The 21,252-nt window shown below is 47.4% G+C and overlaps 2 protein-coding genes and 1 long non-coding RNA gene across 4 annotated transcripts; 1 reads left to right on the top strand and 2 right to left on the bottom strand.

Annotated features, from left to right (window-relative positions):
- Positions 1-843: 843 nt before the first annotated feature.
- On the bottom strand, positions 844-2,160 carry PPP1R3D (protein phosphatase 1 regulatory subunit 3D). Its single transcript, XM_053394408.1, has one exon. The coding sequence runs from the start codon at positions 2,112-2,114 to the stop codon at positions 1,134-1,136; it is 981 nt and encodes a 326-aa protein (XP_053250383.1). The 5' UTR covers positions 2,115-2,160; the 3' UTR covers positions 844-1,133.
- A 4,087-nt stretch (positions 2,161-6,247) lies between these two features.
- FAM217B (family with sequence similarity 217 member B) lies at positions 6,248-17,739 on the top strand. 2 transcript variants are annotated; one of them, XM_053394407.1, is made up of 4 exons: positions 6,248-6,993; positions 11,471-11,582; positions 11,689-11,774; positions 15,578-17,739. In XM_053394407.1, exons 1-4 carry the CDS (start codon positions 6,968-6,970, stop codon positions 16,764-16,766), a joined length of 1,413 nt encoding a protein of 470 aa, XP_053250382.1. In that variant the 5' UTR covers positions 6,248-6,967; the 3' UTR covers positions 16,767-17,739. The 2 variants fall into 2 exon arrangements, with proteins under 2 accessions (XP_053250382.1, XP_053250381.1); XM_053394406.1 differs by having other exon boundaries at positions 6,248-6,998.
- On the bottom strand, positions 10,615-10,968 carry LOC128416526 (uncharacterized). Its single transcript, XR_008331231.1, has 2 exons — positions 10,777-10,968; positions 10,615-10,744 (listed from the first exon to the last, which is right to left on the bottom strand). It is a non-coding gene; the product is annotated as an uncharacterized LOC128416526 (long non-coding RNA).
- Positions 17,740-21,252: the final 3,513 nt, after the last annotated feature.

The following is a 21,252-nucleotide window of genomic DNA, read 5'->3' as shown; positions in this document are numbered from 1 at the left end:
CAGCAACTGCGATGTCATCATCCATGTTTTATCTAAGCGTTTCAGAGAATGTTTTACTTTTGTAAAGTTCAGCATTATTTCTCTTTTACAAATATTGGCTGTCTTAGCTGTATAGATGAACCGCATTCCTATCTCTTATATTCCAGCAATACTGAATGATAAGGATATGATCAGCATTCCATCAGCCTCAGATGGCATATATTACAAAAGTGCAAAACTGTTCTGCGAAATAAAGCAAGCAAGGAAAGAAACAGCTCTGCATAGGCTGCTGTTCCTTCCTACAAATATGTTCCGACTTTAAAATAGAGGAATTTTCCAGCAAAACCAAAACTGCAGTTTGTCTTTCTTTCACAACAAGTGACCCTCTTCCATATACCGTATTTTTCGCTCTATAACACGCACCTGACCATAACACGCACGTAGTTTTTAGAGGAGGAAAGTCCGTAGGCATGCAACCCGTAGGCATTCCCTCCATAACACGCACAGACATTTCCCCTTACTTTTTAGGAGGAAAAAAGTGAGTGTTATGGTGCAAAAAATACGGTAATCCTTTTTAGGAACTCAAAATGCCTAACATAGAGACACTGTCAGGTGTGCGTTATAAAATACAATGTAAAAATATATTTCTATTTAAACATCAGTTGTATTTATTAACATCCCTTTTGCAGCCAAGACCCTGCAGAGTCTTGGGACCAGTGCAGACATTTTTCTGCTGTAAAGCATCAAGAGCGATACTTACAAAACAAAAAAGTGCAAAAGTGCATTGACTGAAGTGCAATATGATAGCCAGTGTCAAAAAGTGGAAAAAATAATTTGTATGATTGAAATATATATTTTGTAGTCTGCTGCAAGAGTTGATTCAAAGCAATAAAAGAAATTGGCTTGGCTCTCCCTGACAAGTGTCTTTTCTGCCGTGATTTATGCATTTGGTTGCAACTCAGTGTAGGCTATAGCCCTTTATCCTTTTAACTCTCTTCTATAAATAGCTTTTGTGCCGATCACTCGTTACTCTTTTATTTCGAAGGATCTGTGCCGTTCCGAAGGGTTTCTTTGGTGCCTCTGGAAGGAGAGAAATGCCAAAGGAGGACAGGGCCGGAGAACTGCAAATAGCTCTTTCCATCTCCTCGCTTTGCTTAGATGAAGTGAATCCAGCTCTCTTCGCATTCCCTGGGCATCTTGAGTTCGTGACTCCGACAGGTGAGGGCGAAGTTCTTCCCTCGGTTGTTATCCCAGTACTCCTGCCCGTTGACTCGGTACAGCACTGCAAACTCAACCACTGAGCTCAGCTGGAGGAGGAACGGCGCCACGGGGAGGAAGAAAGTGAAGACATCCGCCTGGGCCTGCCCCTCCTTCCCAGGAACGCTGCTGTGCCACTGGGCAATGACTTCGTGCTGACCCCTCCAACGGTTGAAGGTGTATCTCACAGCCACCTGCTTCTCAAAGGCCAGGTTGACCACTTGGACGGTGCCGTTCAGACCCAGATCTGAGCTGGTCACTCGCTCGAGGCACACCAGCTGCCGCTGCAGGCGGCTGTGGAAGTCCTCGCAATCCGCAGGCTGCTGGAAGTCAGGCACCAGGCACTGCATGGTGAACTCCAGGTCCAGCCTGCTGCAGCAAAGGTCAGAATTGATGGACAGCCTGGAGAGAACGTGCAGAGGGATGGAGGGATCTTCCCCCACCTGGAACACTTTCACCTCGGCCAGATCCAGGCCCAGAGCGTCGGCAAAGCGGACTTTGTTCCGGCGGGTGCTGCACCCCGGGACGCGGCACGGAGCCATCATACTTCTCCTCCTCTCCGGAGAGCTGGGCAAGGACCTGGCCCGCCGGCGCATGATGGGCCTAAGGTGCGGGTCGCAGCTTGCCACCGCAGCGCTCTGAGGATGCTTCTGCTGCATCTCCTCGGAGATGGAGACACTCGGGAGACTGGTGCTGCTGCCTCCATGCTGATACCGCCTTCTCTCCGTGTTCCGGGCCTCTTCTTCTCGCAACATGTTCTGGTAGAGGTCAGAGAGGTAGCTGGGAGTTCTCCGAGGGGCCCTTGGCACCACGTGCTCGGGCGGCCGGGCGGCTTGAGCAGGCAGTGACCCTCCTGCCGACAGCTTCTGCCGAGACATGGAGAAGGCTCCAGGCAGAGAGACACACTGATCGGCAAGGCCCAGTGGTTGCTTTTTAAGGAGCAATTAGCGGCTTCTGGGGAGGTGGCACTTAGTGGCCCAGCCTTTTAGCCTTCAGACGCTGAAGGACCCTGGGCAATGATGCTGAGTGACAGGCGTCTCAAGGCTATCGCACAGGCTGCAGGGCGAGTCGAGGCTGTCGCACTGGATGCTGGAGGCCTGGGTGCTGTCGCAAACGCTGGTCACCGACTGGAGGCTGTCTCTCTGGACGCTGGACGTGTCAAGGCTGTCACAGAGGCTGAAGACAGGCCGGAGGCTGCTGCGGTAGAGGTTGAGAGAGTCGAGGCTGTCACCCTGGTTGAGGCTGTCTTGCAGGAAGCTGAAAGATGCCAAACTGTCTGGGTAGCCGGAGAGGGAATCGAGGCTGTCACTCTGGATACTGGAGGAACCCAGAGCGCTCCCTGGGCTGGAAGGGGCTTGGAGGCTGTTGGGCTTCGCAGAGAGGGAGTCGAGGCTGTCGGACAAGCTGGAGGGAGTCTGCAGGCCGCCTCCTCCAGCGATGGGAGCCTGGAGGCTGTCGGCTGGGATGGCGTTGCTGCTGGAAGATGGATAGGGGCTCCGGCTGGAGGCGGAGTCCGCGTTTGGCGACTCTGGACCCCACATCCAATTGCGCGCTGGCTGTCCCCGGCCCCGCGCGCCCCTGGCGTGGATTGCACCGGGGTCGGCAGGTTTTTGCTCCGTACCAGGCAGGCGCGCACGGCCAGCGAGCTGCTCTCCAAGCGACGCAGGCAGTTGCTAGCGGATCTAGTCGCTCTCTGCGGCCGCCCAGCTGATTCCGACGTAAAAAAGGGGGAAAGAGAGAGATGTGGACGCTTTGCAACCGGAGGGAAGCGGGAGCACGCCCTCTGTGACGCCAGGGCCCGCCCGGACATTGCAATTGGCAGCTGCCGCGGCCACGCCGCTTGTCCGGGCGCCCGCCCCGCGGCTCCGCGTGCGCGCAGGGAATCGGCCCGCGGCTGCGCGCGAGCAGCGAGGGAAGCCGACGGTGCCCTTCCTCCTGCCCTTACTCCCTGGGAGGCGGGAAGGGAATGGGAGTCAAAAATGCAAGAAAGCAAAAGCAGCCCGGGGAATAGTGGGGTGAAGCATGCACCGCACAGAGAGGAAGCGTAAAGGGGAAAAACAAGGTGGAGCAAAGGAGGGGAAATAGCTGGAGAGGTACATTTTGCAAAATAAAAATTGCACTGGCTGGCAAACGGAACACGAGCCTGGGGTCGTGAGATCAGGATGCACGGAAGCAAGGCGTTTTGGACTACCACTCCCAGCAAGCACGCCCGAGAGTAATCCCTCCTTTCTCACGCATGAGAACGTGGAAGTCTTGGGTAGAGCCAGTGGCAACGAAATGCGGAGACCAGGGTCCTATGGAGGTGGCCGTGCATGTCTCTCTGCTGGGGCGCGAATGCCAAGAAAACTGAAAGGGAAACTCCATCGCCGCCACCTCCGCCTTGTGCTTTGAGTAGGTGCTTGCACTACAACCCCCATCATCCCTGGCCGCTTGCCGTGGCTGATGGGAATTGGAGTCGAAGGGCAACCACAGGGCTGCACGTGCCCCATCATCGGAATCCCTTGCCTGGGATTGTGCCCTATTTAGCTCAACGGACTTATTTACCAGGAAACATCCTTCGGAATGCACCGTCGGTCAGCTAACCTCCTACTTGTGTTGCCTATTCTCCCTCGTTTACCTTTGACATTGTAGCATCAGTGGCTATTATTATTATTATTATTATTATTATTATTATTTTGTTTCTTAAAAGCAATCGCTCGGTTCCTAATAAGAAAACCAACCCGCCCCTTCTTGTTTAGGTTCGCTGCTGCCACCAAGTGGGTATCTTTATTTTTCCCTCTACTAAAAAGCCTTTTAACCACCTTGGTTTTATTTGGCCTAACATACCCCAAATACCGTATTTTTCGCACTATAGGACGCACTTTTCCCCCTCCAAAAATGAAGGGGAAATGTGTGTGCGTCCTATGGTGCGAATGCAGGCTTTCGCTGAAGCCTGGAGAGCGAGAGGGGTCGGTGCCCACCGACCCCTCTAGCTCTCCAGGCTTCAGGAGAGCCCCACCACCAGCCCCACAAGCTCGGGGGACAGTGGGGAGGCGGAACGCCGCCATCCCGCTGTCCCCCGACTTGGCTAGAAGGCTGGCGGGGGGGGGGAGAAGCCTGCTCCTCCCCGTCGCCAGCCCCGCAAACTCAGGGGACAGCGGGAGAGGCGCAGCGCGCCCTTCCCGCTCTCCCCCGACTTGACTAGAAGGCTGGCGGGGGGGAGAAGCCGGCTCCTCCCCGTCGCCAGCCCCGCAAACTCGGGGGACAGCGGGAGAGGCGCAGCGCGCCCTTCCCGCTGTCCCCCGACTTGGCTAGAAGGCTGGCGGGGGGGAGAAGCCTGCTCCTCCCCGTCGCAAGCCCCGCAAACTCGGGAGATATCGGGAGAGGCGCAGCGCGCCCTTCCTGCTGTCCCCCGACTTGGCTAGAAGGCTGGCGACGGGGAGAAGCCTGCTCCTCCCCGTCGCCAGCCCCGCAAACTCGGGGGACAGTGGGAGAGGCGCAGCGCGCCATCCCGCTGTCTCCCGACATGGTTTGGAGGCTGGCGGAGGGCTTCCTCCTCCCCCAGCCCCGCAAGCTCCCAGAGCGATGCCAAAGCTGCGCGCAGCTTCGGCATGGCTCTGGCGGGGGGGAATAAATTTTTTCCCCTTTATTTCCCCCCCCAAATCTAGGTGCGTCCTATGGACCGGTGCGTCCTATCGTGCGAAAAATACGGTAATGGTTAAGAGTCGCCTGGCACTTTGGCATGGGGCAAGTTTTTCCAAAACAAAATATGTTCTTTCTTAATCTTTCAGTAAGGTAGCGAGTGGAATAGTTGTGTTTCCCCCACGAGAAAATGACTGGGGAGGGTGGAACTAACATTACAGTCAGCCGACCAGATGCTAAGTGTGGGTGGGTATATTCAAGGCTGTTCCTGCCCATTGCTAAAAGGCCCATCTTTAAACCAGACTTGGGACTACGTCCTGTAGTCGGAGAGGACCCCAAGGGTCGAATCCAGTCCAACCACCCTGCAATGCAGGAATCTCAGATAATGCATCCATGACAGATGGCCACCCAACCTCTGCTTAGAAACCTCCAAGGAAGGTTGTCCTTCACTCAGAGGAATGGACACCCTGCCCGTGGAGGAGAAAGGAAGCATAAAAATGAAATGAACAATTACAGAATTTGGACTGGAGCAATGCATCAGAAGGTCGGCGGTTTGAATCCCTGCGACGGGGTGTGCTCCCGTTGCTCGGTCCCAGCTCCTTCCAACATAGCAGTTCGAAAGCACGTCAAAGTGCAAGTATATAAATAGGTACCGCTTCGGCAGGAAGGTAAACGGCGTTTCCGTGCACTGCTCTGGTTCGCCAGAAGCGGCTTAGTCATGCTGGCCACATGACCCGGAAGCTGTACACCGGCTCCCTCGGCCAGTAAAGCGAAATGAGCGCCGCAACCCCAGAGTCGGCCACGACTGGACCTAATGGTCAGGGGTCCCTTTACCTTTACCTTTACCTAAAAGGTCTCAAAAGAGCCTGAAAGGTTTTGAGCTCTCCATAACTCTTAGGGTATGTTCACATTAGTACCTTAAAATGCAGTGGTGCTGTTTCTCTGTTGGCACACTGCTGTTCACATGGGGGCGGGTGTATCTTCACCCCTGGGGGGGGCGTTCCTGTTCCTGCAACACTGACACACCCACCCAACTCCTACTCCTGAAGCTTTACCAACAATTTACAGGTAGGCTCCAGGATGAGAAGGAAGTGGTTTTATTTTGGCTCACAAGCCTTGATGCCATCACGCTTTCAGAGACCTGCGGGTATAGGGTGGTATACAAATTTAATACATTAATAATAATAATAATAATGAGAGAGACATCTGAAGGCAGCCTTGTTTAGGGAAGCTTTTAATGTTTGATGGATTACTGTATTTTAATATTTTGTTGGAAGCCGCCCAGAGTGGCTGGGGAAGTCCAGCCAGATGGGCGGGGTATAAATGATAAATTATTAATAATAATAATAATAATAATAATAATAATAATAATAATTATTTGCCTTTCCAAAGCCATTTTCTCCCCGCTTCCCTTGGGATGGGGCTCTCCAGGTCTCAGACCCTTTCCCACCTCATCTGCACCCGGACGATCGCAACATAATAATAAATCAAAGATAGGATTTTTGCATCCCTCCAGTCATTGATGGTCTCTTCCCTCCGCACAGGGAAGTCCCTCCGGGAGACCACAATGCCTTGCGACTTCAATGGCCCACCTAACCAGCACTGGGGGTTTTTTTTGGGGGGGGGGATGCTTTGCTTCCATATCCCGGCGGTGGACGGCTTTGCAAGGATCTGCAGACGCGGCTAGATAAATAATGCAGCTGCCTCTTGTGCCAAGTCCGGGTTGATGTGTGCGCGCGCGCGCGCCGTGGATTCTGACACCACCGGGGAGAGAAGGCTGATTAAATCTCACTGATATGATAAGGGAAGTCACGTGGAGAGGCAGACGGAGAAAGCGCCTGGGAGGAATGCATGGGGTTTGTTTACTGCAGCAACCGGAGGCTGCGAAGTGGAGAGAGAGACCCCGCGTCCCTTCGCTTCCTTGCTCTGCCTTGGGCGCACCAAAGGATGCTGGAGAGAGGCTCTGCAAGGTGTAGGATCGCGCATCAGCCGATGTAAAAGCAACCGCAACGACAACCCCAAAGCAGCCATTCGCCTATAATGGGACCGGGCATCCCAGAGTATCCCTTTCCGCTGCGCGCAGGGAGCCTGCAAAACGAAGCTCCGGTCCATGAGATCCTCGAAGGAAAAGGAATGGTAACGTAAGGATCTCTCCCCCCCTTTTCTCGTTCTGGAAGCAGTCGGATCTGCGCATGCAAACGCGTCGCTTTTTAATGAAACGATGCATGCAGATGGGCGGCTGGTTGATGAAGTTCAGGGAAAGAGCTAGGCTAGAATGCATCTCCCCCCCCCCCCACAACGTTTTTAAATTTACTGTTCCACATCTATGCAAATAGCTGTTACAAGTTTGCTTTCCTTGTGTCGCAAACCAATACCAAAGCTCAAATATGGCCCCTTTTCTTTATGTAAAATATGTCATGGATATAAACCGGTATCAAGATGAACTGATCGATACATAAGACATACACTGCATTATGTGCTTATAGTTCAGAATAAATGTGATATCATTCTGACATCGCACTTGAACGTGCGTATGTTGTTGTTTAGGTACCGTGATTGTTTTGGAACAGGGATATAGATAGCTAAGTCTGCAGTCGAATATACCTGGGAGTAAGTTTCATGTAGTACAATGGGGCTTACTTCTGAGTAGATACATACCGGATTGTGTGTGAATGTGTTTTTTGAGGGGGTGGGTGAACCCCCTGGTTTATAAATCAGGTAAGGCACTATCACACCTTGTTAGCTTTCAAATACGCAGGTGCCCACTGGTTCTGTTTCACCCCAGGTTGTTTTCAATCCACCAGCGTTGTGAACTTTTGTTGGTGTGACGATTTTTGTTCCATGGCTGCTTTTCAAAGTGTAGGAGTGGGGGAGGGTATATATACTGACCTAAATCTTGCTGCCATTTTCTGTGTGCGTAGCTGCTCTAAATTCAGCCTGCGACCACAAACTGCATGAGAACCGCGAGCCGACATTTATTTCAAGTAGCAAACTGCAATATAGGGTTCAAGACTCAAAAGGGCTAGTAAAGTAGGGAAGAGCAGCTGTGCTGGATCAGACCAAGGGTCTAATCCAGTCCAACAGTGGCTGAGTTGATGCCTCCAGGAAGTCTACAAGGATCTGAAGGGAACAGCCCTCCAGGACTGATTGTCCCTCAGTATACTGCATGTGAACATGGAGTATACTTAACTGCATGGAGTATACTTCATGTTAAGTATACTGCACTTAACTTCGCAGATAGTCTGTGGTGGTCCCGGGGGGGAGGTTACCGTGGGGCGAGGTCCAGGACCTGAGTCGAGGGTCGGCAGACAGTCCTCCATGGGCGAAGTGGGGTCCAAAGCAAGGAGCCGGGCAAGGACAGGAACTCTGGAGGAACAAGACTGGGTGATGGCCGAACAACGACGTTGCTCCCGCAACCTGGGACCGGGCTGACTGGCCTTTATCTTCTCTGAGGCCTCTCCTGGCCTTAAGGCGAGCACTCCTCCTGGGAGAAACCAGTTCCCTCCACCTCGGTCCAGTATACCTGAAGGAGCGTCTCCACCTCCATCATTCTGCCCGGACGCTGAGGTCCTGCGCTGAGGGCCTTCTGGCGGTTCCCTCATTGCGAGAAGCAAAGCTACAGGGAACCAGGCAGAGGGCCTTCTCGGTAGTGGTGCCCGCCCTGTGGAACGCCCTTCCAGCAGATGTCAAAGCGATAAACAACTACCTGACATTCAGAAGACATCTTAAGGCAGCCCTGTTCAGGGAAGTTTTTAACGTGTGATATTTTACTGTATTTTTGGTTTTTATGGAAGCCGCCCAGAGTGGCTGGGGAGGCCCAGCCAGATGGGCGGGGTATAAATAATAATAATAATAATAATAATAATAATAATAATAATTTATTATTTATATTATCTCTGCCCTGAGCCTCTGCAGTTCAGGAGAGGCTGGAGGGCTGCTGGACCCAGGGGGAGACTCACCTTCCCCTGACAGGGCTGGGAGAGGCGCACCTGTAGGCACTGTGTCCTCAACCACCTCCGGAGCCAGAGTGGATTCACCTGGTGCCTGCTCCTGAGGATCCGGCACAGGTGCAGGCGCTTCAGAATCAAGGCCCTGCCCCAGTTCATGCAAATTGTAATTAGCAGATATATCGTTTACTCAGGTTTTTGTTTTGTTTTGGTGATGGGAACGCGGAGCACCTATTTCTGACTGTTGTAAAAATATCCTCACATCCCACAAGAGATAGCGAAGTGTATGGCACATGATAGTTATTCACTGCCTTGGTAGCTAGTGTTATTGGAACACCAGCATTTGCTTCCTCGTGGATTAGATTAGTTGGTTAAAATGCTGATAATGCCAAGGTTGCAGGTTCGAGCCCCATAAGGGATAATTGCATATATCCCTGCATTGCAGGATGATCCTCAGGGTCCCTTCCAACTCTATATCATCATAAAAAATGGTAAAGGGACCCCTGACCATTAGGTCCAGTCATGGCCGACTCTGGGGTTGCGGCGCTCATCTCGCTTTATTGGCCGAGGGAGCCGGCGTACAGCTTCCGGGTCATGTGGCCAGCATGACTAAGCTGCTTCTGGAGAACCAGAGCAGCGCACGGAAACGCCGTTTACCTTCCTGCTGGAGCAGTACCTGTTTATCTACTTGCACTGGCGTGCTTTCGAACTGCTAGGTTGGCAGGAGATATCATCATAAACATCTCCTGTAAAATCTCTTCCTTGTCTCTTAACACAGGCAGCATCGAATGGTGGAAGAAGTACGGTACTTAACACCTGGGAACACATTAAGGGATCTGTATTTCCACTGGCTGTCTAAACACCACCACCTTTCCCCCCACATTTATATGCTGGCAACCTAGTCCAGTGAGTCAAGAGAAGCAAAAAGGATAGGGTGTCCTTAGATTTACAGCAGTTGCCAGAGACCGCGTATGGGGGTGGCACGTTGTCACAAGCCAGAGAGAGGCCTGTGAGTAGTTGCTGGATCAAGGAAGCCCATCTGGTTATCAGAAATATGGATGATTGCCCTCCATTTGCTTGGTTTCTTGCCTAAACATTAGCAGGCTCCCAGAATGGCTGGCAAGGTTGCAGCACAGAGAGAGCTGAGGAAATAGGAGCAGGAGGCAACACAGTTCCTAACCAGAATGCAGAAACCAGAGAGATGAACCACAGACCATTCAGGTGCTTCCTGAGACTTCTGAGGTCCTAACCCAGAGATGGCACCTGTATTTTCAATGTTCCAAGCCAGCGAGACAGAATCAGACGCTCCTTTTAGACCCAGGCAGTGGAGGAATGGCTAAGAGCTGTGGGAAAGTGGTAGAAGGGTAACTCTTGACCAGGCTTCCTCAACCTCGGTCCTCCAGATGTTTTTGGCCTACAATTCACATGATCCCTAGCTAGCGGGACCAGTGGTCAGGGATGGTGGAAATTGTAGTCTCAAAACATCTGGAGGGCCGAGGTTAAGGAAGCCTGCTCTTGACAGTCCTCATTTGGGTCCTCATTTGGTGCCTTGGAGAAGTTAAATCAGGGATGGGGAAGCTGTGGCCCTTCAGATTTTCTTGAATTCCAACTCCCATCAGGCCCAGTGGGGATAACCTGTGGTCAGAGATTATGGGAGTTGTAGTTTAACAACATCTGAAGTGGACCACATCTTTAGTTAAAGGCATAGGTAGCATCTGAGAGTATGGGCCCAGGAACTTTATAAATCATACCAGATGATGATCATACCCTATACTGTCTAGGACCCTCGTACCTACGGGACCGCCTCTCCTGGTATGCCCCACAGAGGAACCTACGGTCTGCAAATAAAAACATCCTGAAGGTCCCAGGCCACAGAGAGGTTAGGCTGGCCTCAACTAGAGCCAGGGCTTTCTCGGCTGCGGCTCCAATCTGGTGGAACGCTCTGTCACAAGAGACTAGGGCCCTGCGGGACCTGACATCTTTCCGCAGGGCCTGCAAGACAGAGCTGTTCCACCAGGCCTTTGGTCAGGGCGCAGCCTGACTCCCTCCTCTGGCAACCTGCACAGAATTTTGCTTAACGGTTGCCATTAATTTGATTTTAATTAATTTTTATAATGAAATGTTTTTAGAATGTTGGATTGTTTGATTGTTTGATTATTTGATTGTTGTTAGCCGCCCTGAGCCCGGCTTCGGCTGGGGAGGGCGGGATATAAATAAAATTTATTATTATTATTATTTATTAGATACAACGTGATACAGGTGATTCATTTTTTAAAAAAAATTGATGGTAAGCCTAAATTCTAGCTGTCTAAAATGTAACAATAGTTATCTTTCCTTCTAATCTAAAAAAGTATTTCATTCTTTAAAATTTGCTGTTAGAAATCACAAGTTTAGAAGTCTTTGCCATTCTTCTATGGGTAAGGTCCTATAAATGTCCATGCCCCAAACACACACTTAAGTAAAACAGATGCAGTAATGGATTTCAGCTAATGGAAATGGCACATTTAAAATTTCATAGGAGTAATGACACAGGAATAACAACTGCAGGAGAATTAGAAGAGATTTCTGTAATGGGTTAGAAATGTCTGCAAACAGAAAAAAATATTCTGTTTTTTTAAAAAAAAATAAACCCCTTTGAAAATAGTCCTCTTTTTAATCATTAATAGTTCCAGTGGAGGAAAGAGCCATCCAAGTGCCAAGGAAATCAAGAAATCGCCACCACATATAAGACCTTCTCCCAGCAGACTTGGCAAAAATATTTCAGCTGCTACTGAAAAGGTAAAGTTTCTTATGCTTCATGGCAGCAATCTTTTTTTTTTTTGGCAGACATTTTCTGTATTTTTCCAACTTCAGTTATAACTATACATTACTTGATTTTTTTTAGACTTCCTGTCATGTAACAGAACACAAGCAGACAACTCTTCACTACAAAGAAAAAAACCAACTTTTTGAAAATCTCCAACAAAACAGGTAAAGTTCTATTGGCAGTGTATATGTGTTATATACAAGCCCACTGCATGCACGAATGAAGACTGTGTAGGTAGAAACACAACTGTTGGCATGGTCAAGTTTTGCAAAGTTCTGGGAATAGGACATGAATGTTTGTTCCAAACGACTGACTGGTTGGGCAATATGCTGGTGATTTTTGTTCACCTTTCGCCATTTATGGATGATCAATGCTGGAACCTTGATGTGCGGATGAACTTGTGTTAGATAAAAACAATTGTAAGTGGCGTTGGGTTGGTGGGTTGGTTTGCAGGGAAGGACAGAGGAACTGAAGCATGGAAGGTTGGGGAAGAAGTTATCAAAGAACAGAAAATCCGGATCACATTTGTATGTGTAATACAAGCTTTGAGCCTGGGGAAGAGCGCCACAATCAGGGTGGATTTGATTTAGAGCAAATTGATTTAAATCACGATTTAAATCACTAGTCAGTAAGACTTGATTTAAATCATTTTTTTGGAGAAAGATTAATTCTTGCTGGTATAATCTTAATATTTGCATCCAGATGAAGGTTTCATTTTGGGAATAATAAATTTTCAGCGTAGTTTTTACAGTTATATAAAAAATTACTGATTTGGTTATACTATTAGAAATACAAAGACAGGTAATTATGAAATTATTGTCAACTTTTCTGCTGTACTTTATTGGAAGGAGAAAAATAATCATTAGCTTAATAACAATTTAAACAATTTAACTAAAGCAACATTATAGCATATGTATCCATGTTTGTTAACTGATGTGGTTAAACGATTTAAATAAAAACAAAACTTAGACTGAGTTTTAGCACACATGAAAAACTTTTAAAAAATCCTTATTTCCTGATGAATAGCCTTTGGACTATAATGTAACTTAAATAGAAAACTATATTTAGAAAGATTTTTCCTCCAAAAGCATTTTATTTTAAAAATCCAATTTAAATTTTTTAAAATCTGATTTAAATCAATAAAACCATTGATTTTTATCCACCCTGACTACAATACAGAGCAGCTGTGGGCTAGACCCATATTTGAAAAGGCAATCATGCCACCTTTATTTTTCCTGTTTATCTTAAATCATGCATTTTATTTCATCACATGGTAAAAAGTTGCCAGGTGCAGGTTTTCTTCTTATTCAACGTTTATGCTAACCAGGCAAGCTCCTGAAACAGGAAGTTTTTTTGGAACACATATCCAGACAACGCACATGTTCACAATTGCAAACATGCAGCTTAGCTGAAACGTATTGAATGGCGTTGATTTCAGCATGGGCTTTGCCCAGAACGAATAAGAAGTGTTCATCGGTTTCCTTCACATCTGCTTTTCCTTCTTTAATATAATTGCCAGCATTTAATTTTAGATCCAAATGAACATGCATTAGCCATATTGTTTATAAAAAGATGTTAATCATTAGAAATATTGTTTAATATGCTGCAGTCTGGTTAAACTCAGCTGAGCAGAAAGATGTTGCAGAGGCATAGCGCGGGGCGGGGGGAGAGCATAGTGGGTGCCACTCACCCAGGAGGCGGCACTTACCGTGGGGCCTGCAAGTGCGGGCCATGCACCTCTCCTGGAAGTGACTTGGTGCCCAGGCTCCGCGCTGCCCAAAATGGCAGCATGTGACGTCCCGGGAACCCAAGCGCCTAGCTACGCCACTGAGATGTGGAGCTGTGTTCCAAACAGATTAGAAGCAGTTTTCTTGAGTAAGTTAAACAGAAGTTAAAGTTTAAGTTAAGTAAGTTTAAGGTTAAGTTAAAGTAAGTAACAGAAGTAAGCAGAAGTTGAGTAAATCCGCTCCACTTCCCAGTGGGGAAGAGTTGCGGTGGACCACGTGGTCACACCCTCCCCACCGGGGGACAAAGATCCCGGCCATGTCAGAGCCCGGCCAGCCAATCTGCTGGCCGGGTGGGCGTGGCCGGGGCCATTTAAACTGAGGAGCGAGCTAGAGTACTGGAGTGGGGGAGGTGAGGTGTGGCCATCACCTGCCCCTCCATGCTTAAGGGTATTCCATTAAAGGAATCCGGGGGTGTTGATCTTGTCCAAAGCCCAGTTGGGGGCTAGGGCCTTGACACAACCCCGATGGAAACACCAGGGGGCGCTTGAGTTGGTTTGCATCGACAGGGCTCCCCCTACCGGTGGTTTACCCTTATCAGACTTCCTGCACACCTGGCAGGAGTCAGATATAGTCGGGTCCAATCAATGCCTAAGCCAATACCGCTCACATTCTGTAATTTAATTTAATAAAGTTGTGGCCAAATTTGCCCAATAACATAAACCTAATATCCTCATCTCTGTGTGAGTTATTTCCCAACGAGGGGGTGGCTGCGGGGTCTCGGCACGCAAGTTAAACAGAAAAAGCTGCAAGTCCATGCACACTTCCTTGGGCATAAGTTCCATGTAACTCAGTGGGACTTACTATTGCGTCAACCTGCTTGGGATCATACCATTAGGTTGTTGCTGTCGTCATTGTCATCCGTCTGTCTTGAGAGACAATGGAGTGCGTCTGCAGGGGTGAAGTCAAACCGCTGTGTTATCAGCCCCAAGGTGACCTCCCCGGGGCACAAGCCTGGGACATGCGTATTGAGGTCCTGGCCTGCCCAGAAGATAAGACCTTCCTCTCTGCCTCAGCAATGTGGTCCAAAGGAAAGCAGAGCAATATGTTTGACAATACATTCTGTCCAAGATTGTGATGGACTTCAACTCCATTCAGCCCTAGCCAATGCATGAGAAATGGCCATGGATTATGGGAGTTGTGGTCCAACATCTGGAGGACTATATGTTTCCCATCCCAGTTTTACAGGTAAGTAGGCCAGTTGAGGCAAGGGACAGTTTTTCAACCATATGAGCTGTGCAGACGAGGGAATTTCAGTAAGTCCTACTTCAGGATTTCTGCATTGCAGTGGGGTGGACTAGATGACTCACAGGGTCCCTGCCAACTCTACAATTCTATGATCTGAAGGGTATCACTTTGGCTCCATGCTAAACCCACTTACTGGGGAATTTAATGAGGCTTACTTCTGAGTATCGGATTGCCTTGTAAATTTAAAATTTTTGCAGCTGATTTCTTATCAGATGTAGGAAGAGTACAGAATACTCAGTGCCTGGAGTGGTATCACTTTATCAAGGTGAGCCTTTAATATCCTGCCTTTATGAAAACATTTATGAGATTTTGCTTCCCCTGCTTCTTCAGATGGCAGATATACCAGAGTGTTCATTTTTGGTATACGTGTCCAAAATTCAAAGGAAGTATCTCCTGTTTCTTTTCATGCTTTCTACTGTATAAAGCTCCCACATCAGGTTTTCATACTGCTCTATCGGGGTTTACAGATATTCAAGCAGTTTTCTACCTCGATGTGGGTAAATAGGCTGTCTAAACAGTAGCACTGTTTACAGTGGCAGCCGGGGGGAAAATAGAAGCAATCTTTTACAGAGCATTGCAATGCCTTTTAATAAAGACCACCCAATATGAAATGCCATTAAGATGCTTGATAAGAGGTATGGAGAACCTGTGACTCTCCAGAGGTGGCTGAACTACAAATCATACCCATAACCAACATCCCTTATTGTTAGCTATGATGGCTGGTAGTGATGGGAAGAACATCTGGAGGCTTGCAGCTTCCCTATCTCTGCTTTATAGAATATTTTTATAACTAGCTCGTTCATATCACCATCTTTATGTCTTTGTACATTTTGTCTTTTCTCCTTTTGTGCTTGGTTTGCAATCATACGTTTGTGGCAATGACTTGCCTTTTTAAAAAACGAAAAAGACTAAATATTATTTCTTTTCCTGCCTAGAACAACAGATGTTTGCCCTTCTTCATACAAAGCACCAAGGTTAAAAAAGGAACCTTTGGTCAGAAAGTATTACGAGGCTGGCTGGAGCAAAATCCCTTCTGTGTTTAAGAATACTTCCTGGAGTGATTCCAGCGGCGCAGAAGATGGGCTGACTCAGAGTTTTTGTTGCAAGCAAAAAGGCAATTTGGAGAGAAACTCTGGAGGGCATTCAGCTGAAGCAGACCCCTACGTCCCTGGATATCAAAGCGTCTCTGCTGACGCGATGTTCCTTGACTTCGAATCCATGCGGATTATGAAAGACGATTCTGATCAGGACAGCGCTAGTGACCTTTCCGACTCGGAGAGAATCCCCATTCCCCCTTCGCCTTGCACCCCGCCGGAGCTCAACCTGCGAGCGGAGGAGATTGACCCTCTGTGCTTCGAACACCTCTTTGACACAAAATTCAAGCAGCCTGATTACTATTACCCGGACTTCCTGCCGCCCCCTTTTAACACGTGGGACTTGAAAGGGCTGGTGGCATTTGTCAACACGGAATGCAAATCGGAACCTCGGCCAGAGCCGTCGGGGACGCTTGAGAAGTACGTCGACCGGCTTTTGGAGCTGGAGTGGCTGCAGATGCAGACTATACAGGCTGAGAAAGGGAAGGCGGCCAAGACAAGGCCTCAGACTGCTCCCGGTGCCCTCCGGACCTTAAAAAGCCCTGGCAAAAACAAACCGTTGCACAGTCCTTTTCCACAGAAACAACTGACTGTCCACGAAGGTTTTCCAAGAGTCCTCGCCGGCCAGCAGGGTCACAGAAGAGAGTTGCGTGGCGAAGGACCCAGCCAGGTTCCCCATGAAGGTCAGTTGAGAACGGCTGAAGCGACGTGTGGCTTCTCAGCTCGCCCCAGGCGGCCTTGTGAAGCACGAGGCGAAGCCAAAAAACGGCCTACTGCCAAGCAGCCGTTGGTCAGTAAGCATCCTCCTGAGAGTAGCTCTATGATCCAGGGAGCTGGCAACCTCCGGCCACCCAAGCAACCCTCTTCCTTCCACGGTTCAGCTGTCCCTCTCAAGGGGCTGCCAGCCCACGCCTGCCCAAATCCCAAAAAGAATGGGAATGCTGGTAATTACGTTCCTGCCAAAAAAGTTTCAGCGGATAAGAAGCTAAAGGCAAATGGCACGAAGCAAACACCATGTAAATTTAAATAACGCTGCAGTAGCAGAGTTTGCTGTTCTTGTTGCTGTGGGGCTTGGCAATCCTTTCTGTGTGGCAAAGAGCTGGAATAGCAGTTCAGGTGCTGTGGAGAAGGAAGAAATATGCTCCTCCCTGATTCCCTTGCTATGCATTGTGATTGGACTTGGTGTCAGAGGTCTGGTTCACCCCTCCCCAGTCAACACAATCCAGGAAGCTAAGTGCTCCATCTCTCGTGGTGACTCCCACTGCAGGGGCCAGTGGGGAAAGGGTCTTGCTTTTCAGGGTACACCCATAAAAACCTGCTCAAAGTCCACCCGATCTTGTTCCTACACTGATTTGAAATATCTGGTTCTGAAGTAGCCAGGCAATAACCCTTTTCCTTCCTGTTGAGCTAAGTTTTCTCAGTTTGTTTTTTTACAAGAAAATGCTGTTGTGAGGTGGGAGGACCGTGGTGTTTTCCCAAGGTTACTTCAAAGTGTGCTGTCATGCGGTGAAATAGCGATATGCTCCTAAGGAGACAACAACAGCAATTTATTATTCTTATGCTGCCCATCCGACTGGGCTGCCCCAGCCACTCTGGGCGGCTTCCAACCAATTATAAAACTGTAGTAAAACATCAGATGTTAAAAACAACAAATGTTTGTTTCCAAATAAGCTTGCCATTGCCATAATTGCACCTCTATTTTGCCACACAGGGATGCATTTATAAGCACCAATACATGCAGAAAACTCTCTGGAATTTCTCCCCTGTTTAAAATGATACTGCAGACTTGCTTAATTGGAGAAACAGAGATTTATTTGCTTTAATCAGGGAAGCTTCAAATAGAATGAGAATGCATCATTTTGGGGACAGTCGTATGAGAAAAACCTTGGGGTGATGAATATGTACCATGACTGTCAGGCCACAGCTGAGTGGTAGAGCATCTACTTTGCATGCAAAAGGTCCCTCGTTCAATCCACAGCATCTTCAGGTAGGGCTGGGAGACTATTGCCACTGCCAGTCAGAGTAGACAATACTGAGCTAGATGGACCAATGACCCAACTCTAGATGAGGCATCTTCATATGTTCCTACGATAGAGCCATGGGGGAAGTTGCATGGCAGGGTGAAGAGAAGGCACCATTGAAGATTTGTCAGCTGATCAGACTTGAGGGAGCCTGAATGAAAGGAATACAGACAGGTCTGTGGGAGACCTAGCTAAATAGACCCTGTTCAAACAGGATAAGAGTTTACATGGTAAGGGTAGATCATAAGCCAGATAGTGAATCTGGAACACACTAGCCAAGTATCCCAAAGATGCTGGGGTGGAATTTCCCTGGACTAGGAATACACAGCAAGGTGGATAGCAGGGCCTTCTAATGACAAAAGCATGTGTTGCCATATGCACTAGAGCTTTATTGTGAAGTTGACACTGATTTACTCTTAGTAGTTTGTGGAGGAAGTCTGACTTCCTCATAGGAATATTCATGGCTAGATTGCTCAAGCCGCACATTCCAAGAGTTCATCGTCTTTGATCTTATACCAGCAGAAAGTATTTTCACTACAGCAAAGGCTTTTCTGTTGGTCTTCAGTCAAAAGGTTGGTTATTTTCGAATGCAGAAAGTTTTAAGAAAACACAAATTATTTATTTCATTTGTCTTTGAAGGATTTGCTCCTGCGTAATCCTGGAACAAGCAAACGAGAACCCGATCAAGCCTTTTGCCGTGTTTAGCAGCTAGTTTGCAGTTCCTGCCATTGTGTTTGTGGCAGTGTTTACCTTCCAACGTCTTTGTCGGCTTAAAACTGAGCCAGCAAGCTTTATCTATGCAAAGTCAAAACATCTCTGAGCTCCATAATTTTTCTCAGCCTCGGTGATGGCTGACCATTTTCCAATCTGGGATGGGATCCAATGTTGGGATTCTAAGGGTCCTTTCAGCAAAGCTGAATGTATACTTGGAAGTGAAAGATCCTGATGATTTTGCACATAATTTGAATAAGGATCAGCATAGCTGATGTTTGACATAGCAGCAGCAGCTTCATGCACAAAAGCATTACAGTCACAAGAGAAGCCCAATCCTTTGATCCTCTGGGTTGTATAAAACTAACCTGCTTAGTCTGTGAAAGGATTTCTGCTTGTACAAGATAACTCCTACCTTCTCCCACCATGCACCAAATCTGTGGGCAGGAGCTTGACCTGTACTTCCAATGTGGCACAAAGACTGTATGATCACATCTTCAGGTCTGAGCAAGACTTCATAGTAAGCATTCAGCTACTGCTACAAATGATCATCATGCATCAGGTTCTCTCCCTCCATAATATCTAGTAGAACTTAACTCAAATTGTGATGTCATGATGTTCTACATTCCATTGCCAAGTGCCATTGACAGCTGAAGGCATGGAATAGGAGAGGAGGAAGGCGGCACAGTGTGACATGCGTAAGTTCTGCTACAGGTTATGCAGAACTAGTAATGGAGGCGTCACTAAGATTTTTGGAAACTGCTTAGTTTGGTCCTGAACGCATTAATTGACTCGTATTTCTAGCCCTGTCTTAACTTGGTATACCCCAAAGCACCCAAAATATTGTTTAATCTCCTTAAAACAGGTAAAGCTTACCAAAGGCAATACTTTGCTCTACAGCTGTTTTGGAAAGGCCAGAGTTGAATGCCTACAGTGCTTCCAACAGATGGCCAGGCTTTTTTTCCCAGGTTTTAAGGGGATAGGAGCATGATAAATCCAATTCAGGGAAGTACTGATTCAGAACCATGTGTTACGTCACATTTAAAATGGCCACAGTATAGTTAAACCATGGTCTCGGGAGATTGGTGGACACATGGAGCTCTCTGGTCCTCAAGGGCTACTGCATTTGCTTCAGTGGAAGACCAGGGCTGTAGAGGCATCATTTCATGCCTGCAAAGCACCACCCTCCTCTGGATTGGGGAGGACTCATGCACATGAAATCTCTGTGTTATGCATCAGAACACACATGGGGATCTGGAAAGCAGAATAAGGTTATGGCGAGGCAGTTGAAAACGTCCTTCCAGGAGTGAAACCGAAAGTAGACTGACCAGCTAGCTGAATCAATTTATATTGCTATGGGGTGGGGGTGGGGAAAACCTCTAATATTTTACTTTTCAATACTTGTACTTCCAGTTTACTTGGTAACCACCCTCCCCGGGAAAAGCTAATGTTTGAATAGCAGCTGGTTAAGGAACAACATTGGGCAGACGCCATGATTTGGTTTTATCTGGACTGTTTGTCAATATGGCAGCTACCTGCAGTGGAAGGCTCCTGGACTGATTCGGCAGAAACACCAGTTTGTGAAGAGAGGATGTGAATTTACAGGGGGGAATCTTGGACTACCGATTTGGACTATAAAGAAGAAGAGTAAAGAATCCACACAGAAACATTTTGTTTGGACTTAAACTTACTTGCAAAATGAACGCAGAGGCTGTTGAAAATAATGAAGGATTAATATCAGAATGTATTAAGGGAATTATTGTAATATTTTGAAATGCAGTAGAAATATGAGATGATTAGGATTCCCTCCAATCTCAAAGTATGGGAAGTCAGCTAAATAAGAAAAATAATTTATAATTAGGCATAACATTGGGATTTGTTTGATTATTGGATAATTTGTATAATTTGGAATATATAATTTGGATTGGAAAAAATTAATAAATATTATTTTTTTAAAAAAGAAAACGTCCTGACCTCTTCCACAGAAAGTTCTTCAGCAGAAGACATTGATAATAAATGTGTATGTATACCTTCAGTTTATCTTCAAGTGTGATTTAATTGGAAGTTTAAAAAGCAAGTTGTGCGCATACTTAAACCAGCCTTTTATTGGTTGAATTTGTACAATGATACTGAACTATGTATTTGTTCCCTCCTGCTCTGGTGCTTTTGACCATAACTTTCTAGGATCTGAAAGCATAGAAATGAGTCACATTCAAATGTCCTTAAAATAAGTAATGAAACAGAATTTATTTGTTGTACTTCCATTGTAAGATGCCACGTTCTCAGGAATGGCTGGAAACTGATTGGTGTATTTATTTATTTATGAACTTTGCAGGTGTTTTCTTCCAAGTCAAACCTGGCCTTGAACTGTATCAGTCATCTGTGTTATTGTCTGAAGGTCATATGATATTGTTACAAATATCATTCCCCCGCCCCCGTATCCTCAAGCATGCTCCGGTCAGATTGAATAAATATCAGCTTTTTCTGTGAAAAAACAAAATCAAATAAACTTACTTTGCGCAAGGCTTTGGGATCTGTCTTCATTGAAACTTTTTGTTTAACTGTCCCTCTTTACTCTCGCAAAATCTGAAAGTGACAACTGCATATAATTCCAGCCAAAAGTCAGTGTTGTCTGTTTGCCAAATGTGTCCCCCCCCCCAATAGATTGTCACCTAAAGGACTGGCTTATGAGATAATTAATATATATAAATCATAGGTACATTTCCCCAATATGTTAAAAGTGGCTTCATGGGCTGCTGGCGTCCTGTCTTCTGCTCTACTGTT

Source organism: Podarcis raffonei, chromosome 6 (assembly GCF_027172205.1).
Source record: "Podarcis raffonei isolate rPodRaf1 chromosome 6, rPodRaf1.pri, whole genome shotgun sequence".
Classification (NCBI taxonomy): domain Eukaryota; kingdom Metazoa; phylum Chordata; class Lepidosauria; order Squamata; family Lacertidae; genus Podarcis; species Podarcis raffonei.
Note: the sequence above shows the minus strand (reverse complement) of the source record. Positions and strands in the feature narration are given on the sequence as shown.

Excerpts from the sequence above, each read along its gene's own strand:
- PPP1R3D (XM_053394408.1), bottom strand. The coding sequence starts at position 2,114 with ATGTCTCGGCAGAAGCTGTCGGCAGGAGGGTCACTGCCTGCTCAAGCC.
- FAM217B (XM_053394406.1), top strand. The coding sequence starts at position 6,898 with ATGGGACCGGGCATCCCAGAGTATCCCTTTCCGCTGCGCGCAGGGAGC. Across the intron at positions 6,999-11,470 it reads GAAGGAAAAGGAATGGTAAC|TTCCAGTGGAGGAAAGAGCC; the intron begins GTAAGGATCTCT and ends AATCATTAATAG. Across the intron at positions 11,775-15,577 it reads GAAAATCTCCAACAAAACAG|AACAACAGATGTTTGCCCTT; the intron begins GTAAAGTTCTAT and ends TTTCCTGCCTAG.